At 49.5% G+C, this 10,156-nt stretch overlaps 1 protein-coding gene across 3 annotated transcripts in view; it reads right to left on the minus strand.

The window, feature by feature from the left end:
- Positions 1-9,243, minus strand: part of VCAN (versican) — a 111,259-nt gene extending 102,016 nt beyond the window's left edge. For all 3 annotated transcript variants that reach the window (XM_052776823.1, XM_052776822.1, XM_052776824.1), the window contains exons 1-2: positions 9,014-9,243; positions 964-1,039 (exon numbers count right to left, since the gene is read on the minus strand). In XM_052776823.1, coding sequence (XP_052632783.1) covers positions 964-1,033 — 70 coding nt within the window. In that variant the 5' untranslated portion in view covers positions 1,034-1,039; positions 9,014-9,243. The remainder of the gene's footprint in view (positions 1-963; positions 1,040-9,013) is intronic.
- Positions 9,244-10,156: the final 913 nt, after the last annotated feature.

The following is a 10,156-nucleotide window of genomic DNA, read 5'->3' on the forward strand; positions in this document are numbered from 1 at the left end:
GCTGCCCTTACACGTCCTTGCTCCAGAGTCCAGCAGCCAAGGGACCTGCCACTAGGTTTGCTCATGGCAGTCCCCCCACAACAGGGGGCTGGCAGCCAGACTGCCCACTCCAGAGGCATTTCCTCCAGGGCTCCTTGACAGATCACAGAGCAAAGCAGAAACAGGCTACTAGTTTCCCCTGTATCCCATTTGCACATGGCACCTTTCACCCTGTATACAGAGAGGATGCGAGCTGTGACCTACAGACCAAAAAGGCTGTGTGGCACGACATACATGAGCACATGCATTAGGATCTGACTGGGAGGTGTGCCAAACCAGTATTCCTGTAGCCAAAAAACTCCTCCATTTTATTCACTACTTCTGCAGCCTGGCAAGGTCTGTCCCAGGAACCTGCTCCTGCTCCCACGCTGCCAGCACTGCTCGCTGCTCCTTCTGTGGCACCAAGCTGAAGCTCCCATGGAAGGTGTCTGCCCTTCATTAAAATTAGCCACCCCTGTCAGCCCTCACCTCATCTACTGCAAGGCCCTCCTTAGTGGATCATGGAAAATGAAGGTGAGAGACATACCTGGCCAACAGGTCCAACATTTCAGAAGCACAGGTTAAAGGATTAAAATGCATTCTTGAATATTTGGAGAAGGCAATCTATTTTGCTTTATACAATGTAATTCTATGGCATTTTTTTTATTATTACTTGAATTGTAGTAATGGCACTTACAAACTTCAGGAGACATCAGACAGGCATGTAAAAACCTTGTCAAAAACATGCCCCCCGACCAAGAGTTTTCTATATAAATCAGTAAGACAATGAGGAGAATGCAGAAACAAAGTTAGTTACACAGTGCAGCAAAAGGAATGGCAGAGGCAAGACCAGAAAATGAAATGTTGTTGTTTCCTGAGTCCTGGGAAATACCCTACCTAACTAAAATTAATTTTAATAAATTGCTCTGTGTATATCAGACTTACCTTTAGGTAGCATATATGTTATAACTAACGTAGAGTACATCCATAAGATACTTTTTATACTTAACAACATCTTGACCTACAAATAAAGAACAACAGAGTAAGTGGTTAGTACTGCGTTATATCCTTATCAAGTGCTGTAACTCAGTACACCAATATTCGTCATTGAGATCAGAAGGAGTCATCTACTTAAAAAAAGATGTTCAGCAGGACACTGAATAATTCTTAATATATTGATCTTCTGCCATTTTAAATTTATTCCCATACAGTGGGAGCAGTATATGAGTATGAGTTTTCCTAGTGTGGTGTTGCAAGTTCAGATTCAATCTCTGGGTGGTTTTATGTCCATAACACAAACTACCCGGTCATTTAGCAACAGCTAAAAACCCGTTTCATGTCAGAAGGGGTTCCCATGACAAACTTCTCATCAATTTTGATGCTGAATCAATGGCCACACTATGATCCTTCCCATCTCCAAGTAGGTCGCCAGATGACTTCTTGCTTTCAAGATTTCTCCATGTAATATTTTATGGTGAAAATTTGTTATAATGACAATGTGTCCCTATCAAATACAGATTCATAATGAGTTTCAGGTTATTGAGTCCAGAGAGATACTCAGACGTGTCAGTTCCCTTTGGGTTTGCTTCTCACTTCCTTTACAGGCTCCACCTTCAAATGGCTGAAAAGTTCTCCACATATATCCTATGCACATAACAATATATTGCAAGTTCATAATAGTGTATCTTCATTTTCATTCCAGTTCTTAATTACACATGTTGAATCTGTAAATATCCTGAAAATTTCAAAAGTACACTAACAAAGGCATTACAAGTCCCATCAACATCAACTACCATAAAGGGTTTATAGATAGTCCCTCTTCCATATAGTTACACATATGTACTAGCTAGCCAACGTACGAAATAACTTTCAGCAACAGTTTGTCAAACACTGCCACTGAAAAATTTTTATCACAAAATTCTGAGTTTCCTGATACTGCTGTCAAAATATGCTACTTGGGTTCTTTACTTGGACAAGTAACCTGAACTGATAGTTTTTTCCTGTCCAAGAGAGATTACAGTTGAACTGCTTTAAGGAACAGTGAAACAGAGTTAATAGATATCTGTGTTATAAGTATGGAACTTGTATTGCACATACCCATTTTAGCATTTTTTACATTACCATTTTAGTTATTTGTACTTACGTATAATGCTTTACGGTTAAAACATTAACTAATACATTCAAAAACCTCCACAAGCTATACTGAACATGATAGCAAGACACAGAGAGAAACATCTTCAGAAAGTACTGGTGACGTGTTCAATCTCAGGAAAGTTTTCTCCACAGCTTACAGCTGCAGCCCAAACTTCACATGAGTCTGTGTGAATTGGCATCTATCCTGTAATGACTGAACAGTTCAGAAAAGACGCAAAACATCTCAAACCAAGCCTTTCCAATGAGGCAATTTCTAACATAACAGCATCGTGTTAAAAATTCCCACCCAAAAGGGCTGAAAACCCAAGAGCTTTTCATTCCCTCTCTGTGGATGGCCAGAGCTGGCTAGTTGCACTGTGAAACATATGCTGCAACCTATTCCCAGGGCGTGGAGGAAAGAATACAGCTGCTTTCTGTAGAGCAGACTGCATGCTGCCAAAGACGCCCCATCTCTGCTTCAGCCATTCAGTAGAGCTGAGCATATAATGTGATATCACTTATTTCGCAATACTAACTTCATGGAATTTGCACTTTTTATGACTGAGTCCCAAACAAGAAACGGGACTTCTTTGACTTCATTCAGTTTGAGCCCTATCTGCCATAAAACTTTTTCTGAAGACTCTTAACACATACCCCCAACACCATTCAGCCAAAGTTTTATCTCTCCCTGCACTTACACAAGCCAACCTGTACATGGAGAAAACAAAAGTGGCTATTTATCAACTAACTTTAAAAATCTATACTGTGTCCTGGTATATGATGTATGTCCTAGTAATTCCTTGTAGAAGCTTGTTATGAGTGAGGAGGTTGCACAAGGTAAGAGCTGCAGACATCAATGTCCTTTTAATGCAATGGACCAGCTCTGAAATACAGGCAGTCATGTGTTTGCTTAGAGAAATACTTAAACGATCCTCATCATTACACAACATTTAAAAAAAATGAGAGGTCACGTTGAGCCTACAGATGTGTACAGACTAGAAGGCCCTTCAAGCAACCCGTGTTTCCTGAAACTACTGAAAGCCTCAAGCACCAAAACTACTGATGACTAGTTCCTTCAGTAACTCAAGCAGTCTAAAGACAGCACAACAAGACCAACAGAATTCTCCACCTTCAAAGGTGGTGAATGTTGGACCTGCCTGCAAGACAATGCGAAATCTCTGACCCCTGTGTAAGCATAGTGGCTCCAGACCTTCTTTTGAGATGTTCTGTCCATATGTGTTTCCCACGCATCACACACTGGCTGCACCAACAGCTAAACAAAAATCTAGAACAAACTGTTTACAAGTTTAGCTTTCCATGTTTACCCATATGCTTTATCTCCCTCCTCCCCCAGAAGGCAATGTTGGCTTTTGGGACCAGAAACAAGGGAATCAAAGAAATTCTCAGAGAAAGAGAATAAAGGATTTTCTTTTTCCTGGAAGACAGTCATGCTGTACCTAAACAGGGCTGGTTGCATGTTGCAAGCACCGCCTGCTCCACTGCACTGGCCTGGACTAGGAGTACCTACGTATTTGGCACGTGCCAATGGGAGGCCCATTGCCTTCAGAAGCTCATTGCTATACTGTCTTGACAAGAAGCGGTATAATCGTTTCCACATTTGGTAAGACAACACTGCTGCTATGCTCAGAGGCAATGGAGAGCTCTGAATGTGAGCTTCTGCCCTACGCTACAAGTCCAGAGTACAGGGAGGACCTCAGCTTCCCGTTCCTCTCCACTTTGCGTACAAGCACAGAGCGCTGATCCTCCAATGTCATGTTGGTGAGTGCGTTGCAAATGGAATTTGAGCAATCTTATTGAAAAAAACCTCACATCTTCAGCTTCCAGTCACTAAACACAATACATACACCCACAATGAAGTATGAAAACAGAAAGACAATCATGGAAGGATAATTTTCAAGATACCCTATGACTGCTGAACTCAACCATTGGTAAGAAGAGAGCATTCATGGTTGTGATGGCTAGTTGGCCTTTTACTGAGTACTGCAGGAATTACACCTGCTGCACCAAGAGCTAGAATAGCTCAGAAAAACTGTACTGTTTGAGCATGGAGCTTAATATGAGACACCTGCCAAAAATGCCCACCTGGCTCTCGGAAAATCATCTCTCAACCCTTTCTTTTTCTAAATCTCCTCTATCCCAAGGTGCTTACTCAAGCAATGAAAAAAGTTGGGGGAAGGGTCTGATTTTCAGCCCTTGGGCTCCTGAGCATGATTCCCTCCATTGCAACCCTCCATGCACAAGGGTTTTCACACTCTGGTCCTTGGTGGGCTCCCATAAAGGCTCCTGGGCTACTGAGTGCTGTTCCACTACAGCTGCCAGAATTAAATGTGCAATTACCCCGCCACCCTCTCCAAATGACAGTGTGCAGATAATAACAGCAGTACCTTGCTCAGCCCCCCAGGGCAGCCTAGCTTAAGAGAAAGCAGAGCTCTGCAGGCCCAGTACCAGCAACCCTCTTCCAAGAGCCACAGGCAAGGCAGAGGCTGCTGCTTACACCTAGCACCCCAATTCCCATTCAGTGCTGCCCCCATTTCCAGGCCACCACTATCAGATGTGACTGCTCCTGCCTCCTCCCCTTTTGCTTGCAGAGGCTGCAGCTAACTGTGCTCCCTTGTAGCCTCCTGAGCAAAATCCCTGCTCTAAAACTGGTTTGTACTTCCCGTTCCCGCACTCTACAATTTACAAAGGCCTCTGCTGGCTGGCTGCCGTACTGCTCCCAAGTCCACTGTAATTAGCCAAAATCCTTCTAACCATGCCTTTTTCCACAAGCCTTTCACCCCCCTTGGTGTCACTACACCTAGAGAAAGAGAAAGCCATAATACTATGGACACAGTAAGAAAATCCTGCCAAGTCAAGACCACAAGACTTGAGTAAGTGTTTAATTTCCACCTTCTGTTAAAAAAGTATCTCACTTAACGTGACCAAACTTGGGTTGCCTGCTGGCTAGTTTCCAACTGGACTGATCCATTTTTTTAGGACCTACTACAGGCAGACCGATCTACAGTAGTAATTTGCACTACATTTTCAAACTGGATGCAACCCTGAGCACAACATCTTTTATCCAAAAGATGCCAAGTCCTTGACAAACTTCACATCTTTAAAAACTAGCAGCTGAGGTTCTCTGTGTGGGGAGAGAACAGGGCTCCTGTTTTTGCAGGCACTGCTACCTTTCCTTACCACAGCAAAACTCGTAGGAGCAATAAGTTCTGACCAAATTCCAGCTCCTGTTTAGTTTACAGTGTAAGCCTGATCTCACACCAATGCTATTTTAATTTAACCGGATGGGAGAACATCACGTCTCTCTGTTTTAAACTCCGGGATATTTTTAAATTATCCTGGTGCGGAACAGAATAAAATCTACCACCTAAAAACCATTTCCAATTTCTCTGAAGTTGGTACAATGAGAAATTAGCTACTTTCATAGAGATGACACTGTCTTTAAAAGCTGCAGCTTTTCAGGTCACACTGAGATTGATTCAGCACATGCTCTACAGCTGTATTGTGAAAGCTGGATGTGTTCCTTAAACACATAAAAAGCAGTCTCTGCCTGTGGACTTTCCTTGCCTCCAGTAGGGCAGGTTCACATAAAAAAATTTAAAAAAAAAAAAAAAAAAAGGGAGGGGGACGAACCCTAACAGAACCTGGCACCAGAGAAGTGACTTGAGGTTGCTGCTCCTACTAATGGGTAAAACAGTAAATTACACAGCTTTCTAGTGAAAGCCCAGCAAGCTAGAAATGACCGATCCCAGACACAGCACACCTCTTGCTACCTTCCGAACTCTGCCTGAAACCTTCACAGCTGCTATCCTCTCTCAAACACACACAGTCTGCACGTTCTTTTGCTTTTGCAGTCCTTTGATCCTTTTGTGCCATCTGACTGTTAATTGCTGACATGTATCAACCTCACCGTAAATGCTGCCTAATTAACTTTGCCAGTTTCACTACGTCTCTGCCATTTGACTAATTAGCCCACTCTGCTGCCACATGGCGGACTCGGCCTGCATCCGATTCACCAGTGGCTTCTGCTTAGCCCACATGATCACTTGCAAAGGTCCTCCTAAGACCTCCTGCCAGAATTCCTAGGGGCATCATCCCTCCCTCCCCACCTCCAGCACCAGCAGCCGCAAGGGGAACAGTTCCCGTGCTGGAGCCTCAACAGGCGAGCGGTGCTGCCTCCAGCCCCAAGCGCAGGCAGAGGCGCAGGCGGGGAAAGCGACCAGAGCACAGCGTGTTCTGGCGCTCCGCGCTCTGGCAGCTGCCGAGAAGCTGCTGCCTGAGGACATCCCTCCCAGGCCCACGCTAATTTATGCCAGAAGTGACTCTGGGCTCTCAGGCGGCCTCACGGAGACACGGTGGAAAACGGTCGGAGGCAGCGCGTGGAGCGAGGTCCCAGAGCTCACGTGCCTGCGGAGCCACGCGCACCCCCAAAGGCAGGATCTGCCTTCTCGCCTGCCAGCCTGCTGTCCAGGACAGCTGCGGACCTCTTCTGCCCCACCTCTCCCCAGCACCCACACCACCGGCACGGTGAAGGGAGCAAGAGGCACGTGTGAGGCGCAGCAACGGGAAAAAGATGTAAAGATGCAGCTCATGGCGCCCACCGGCACGACTCCGCACCGCCATCGCAGGGCCCAGCACGCGGACGGATCAGTGCGTCGGCTGGACGAGTGTTTCCTCACCGTGTCTTACCGGCTTGTCCCGTCTCAGCGACAGCACTGGGCGCTCAGGAGGCGGCGGGTGCTCAGCCGGGACCAGCGCCCTCGGGCCCGCCTCACGCCCTGAGCCCGGGGTGCTGAGAGGGCCCGGCCGGAGGCTGGAAACCCGCCGGTCCCGCCCCGCTGTCAACCACCACCCGACGGGCGGCCATCGACGGTGTCGGCTCCCGCGTCGCTCCGGGGAGCGCGAGGAACAGCCCGAAAAGCCGCGGCGACAATTTTTAAAAATTATTTTATTATGACGATGATGATTTCCCCCTTCTCCACCTCCCACCCCCATCTTCACGGTGAGGGAAACCGGAGCCCTCTGGCGGGAAACGAGCAACTACAGAAACGGCGAGCCCGCCGCTCGCCGCCAGGGGGCGCCGCGGTGCCGCCGCCGCGCCCGTCCCGTCCCGTCCCGTTCCTCGAGAGCGGCCGGGGCCGCGCCCGCCTGCGGCGGGACCCCCCGGCCCCGGCCCCGGCCCGCCGCTCCCCGCCAACCCCCGCCTGCCTTTCCCCCCTCCGCCCGCCTGGGGACCCAGGACGCCTTTAAGCAGCGGCCGTCGGCGACCCCCACAGCCGAGCCCCGGCAGAGCCTCTCCCCCCTGCCCCTCCCGGCAGCGCGTCCCGGGGGCGGCCGGGTCCGCCCCGCCAGCGCGCATCGTCGCCACAGCCAGGGCTCCCCGCCGGGCGCTGCGCCCCTCTCGCTCCGCCAAATCTTACTCATTTCTTTGGGGAAGGAAACTTCCCCTTTCGCTCAGCCTTTTTAAGAGAAAAAAAAAAAAAAAAAAGAAAATACACACACAAAAAAAAACCCAAACGAAACACCCAACATTTACACTCTTCCATCCTGGGATAGGCTTCTGCAACACGTTTCAACACTCATTCCTTAAAAAAAAAAAAAAAAAAAAAAAAAAAGAGAAAAGAAAAAGGGGGGAAAAAAAAGAAAAGAAAAGCCATCGGGGCTTAATCCCGAAAGCCGGTGCCCGGAGGGAGAGGGGGTGGCCGGGGAGGACGTGACATGGGGGACAATGAGGGCTGGCCCCAGCCCTCGCCCGCTCCCCGTCGCCCCTTTGTGTGGGGACGGTGCCTGGGGGCCGGATGGAGGCTGCCCGCGGGGTCCCATCCCCTGCCGAGGGGATCCCGACCCTCTGCCGATGACGCCCCCCACACACACCCACCCGCTTTTTCCCGCCGTCGAAACTCCCTTAATTCCTTCCACGATGCTCTCACTTTTTCTTTGTAAAACAAAGGCGAAATCCCGAGGAGCGGAGGGGGAAGGCAGTGCCCGTGCCCCGAGAAGCTGGCCGTGGGTGTAAAAGGGGGCGTTTTGCTCCACTGACCTTGTGATTCTCCTCCTCACCCACCGCCCCCCTTTCAGCACTGAAAATGTGGCTCAGAGGACGCCTGCTCTCCGTCTCCTCTGGAGAGATGCTGTCTGAGCACCTCAGCCCCGCTCTGCCCTGTAAGCAGCTTTCCAAGAACACCAGGGGAAGGGACGGGAAGAAAAAAAAAAAAAAAAAAGATGGGGGGAACACACAAAAGCGGAGGAGACTAAGCACACGCTTTTCCCAGGAGAAAACAAACAAACAAACAAAAAAAACCAAAACCCCCACAACACCAAAAAAACCCACCAAACCAAAAACTGGTGGCCGAAGAAAAGGTCCATTCTTGTCGCTCCTGCCACACGGGCGCTTTGTGTATTTAACACCCGTAGGAAATAGCTTCCTTCTTTCACCCTCCTGAGCTCCATCGCAAACCAAGGTGCAGCTCTACCTTCCCGGTCATTCAAACAACCAGTACCAAAGACTTCTGTCAGGGCTCCCACCCCAAAGTCTTTTATTTCCTACTGTTCTTTGTTCTCTTGGCACCAGGGGATTTTTGTGGGTCCCCGAGCATCCCTTCTGCTCTCCCCCCTCGTGTCGTTGAACTTACCCCAGGTTGTTTAAATTCACCAATCATCGCTATTCTCTCCCGCTTAAGGTTTGCAGTTCAACTCTTTGTCCTTACAGGTACCAGCAGTAAAACAATCGTTTTAAATCTTACACTAGGTGTTTGCTGGCAATCATATGTAAAGGAAAAAAAAAAACCAACCCAACAAAAAAACCCACAAAAAAACCAACCCGCATTAAAAGAGTTATAGTTACCTTAGAAGGTAGCGTATTGCAGAGATTGCAAAAAATCACAACGTGGTGGCTAGGCTAGTCCAGAGATCCCAGTGGCCGCATGAAAGAGTAAATCCCCTCGTTAGTGCTGGAAGGAGACGGTGGTTCCGGGGGGTCTCCCCTTCTCCCAGAGCTCGGCCTCCCCTCCCTCCCCGCCGGCGAGCACCTGACTCGGAGCTGCGGAGCCTGAACCGAGTTGTAGGCACAGGGAGCTCGCCTGCAAGTTCAAATGCGAGCCTCAGCCACCCATCATTATTATATCGTTGTACCGTCAGCGCTGCAGAGGAGGGGCGCTGGCTCGGGAGAGGAGGGTTCACAAGCTCTGCAAGAGCCTCCTTGCAATTTGCAAAGCTCCCGCAGCTGCTGGGCGCAGGAGAGCCCCCAGCGCCTGCCTCCGCGGAGCGGCGCGCCCCAGTCCCCCCAGTGCCCCCTCGGTCCCCCCGCCGCCGCCGCCGCCTCCCGCCGCCCCGGCCCGGCCGCCCCCTCGGGGAAACCTCGGGACCCCGCAGACCCCAGCCCCGGAGCGGCCCCGAAAGTACCGGGGAGCCGCAGCCCGTGCGGCGGGACGGGTCCCTCCGCTCGCCCGGCACCGGCCCTGCGGAGAGGGGCAGGCGGGTGCGAAAGGCGCATTGTTCCCCAATTAAACAATTAACCGGGAAGAGAATGGAGAGACCTCCTCCACCCTGGCTCGCGAAGCCGGCTGAAATGGGGAAAGTGACTGGGACCGAAATGCCTTTTTCCCTTTTGCCTCCCCAATCTCAGCGGAGGTTGCAGTGAAAGAATATATTGGTGCTTGTTCCAAACTTCCCCCGCTGGTGCCAATTCACAGGCAGTCTCGCATCGGCAGCCTCCCGAGCCAAGCTTCTCCACCCTAGTTTTACGCATCTCCAGCCACTTTTCTTCCCCCCCCCCTTTTTTTTTTAAGATTATACTCTGCATTTTCTGTCCAAACCTCTCTGAGATGAAGTCAGAAGCAGAACTCTAAACCACCCTTTTACAAGGGACTTTCACCAATTAATAAAGGGTCTGCTGTGCTCCTCAGGCAGCTCCTTTCCCAAAAGGTACCTATCTTGGTATGTGACAGACGCTTAAGGCACCCTTCACCAGCCACAAAATGCTGGCAAG

Source organism: Harpia harpyja, chromosome Z (assembly GCF_026419915.1).
Source record: "Harpia harpyja isolate bHarHar1 chromosome Z, bHarHar1 primary haplotype, whole genome shotgun sequence".
NCBI classification, from domain to species: Eukaryota; Metazoa; Chordata; class Aves; order Accipitriformes; family Accipitridae; genus Harpia; species Harpia harpyja.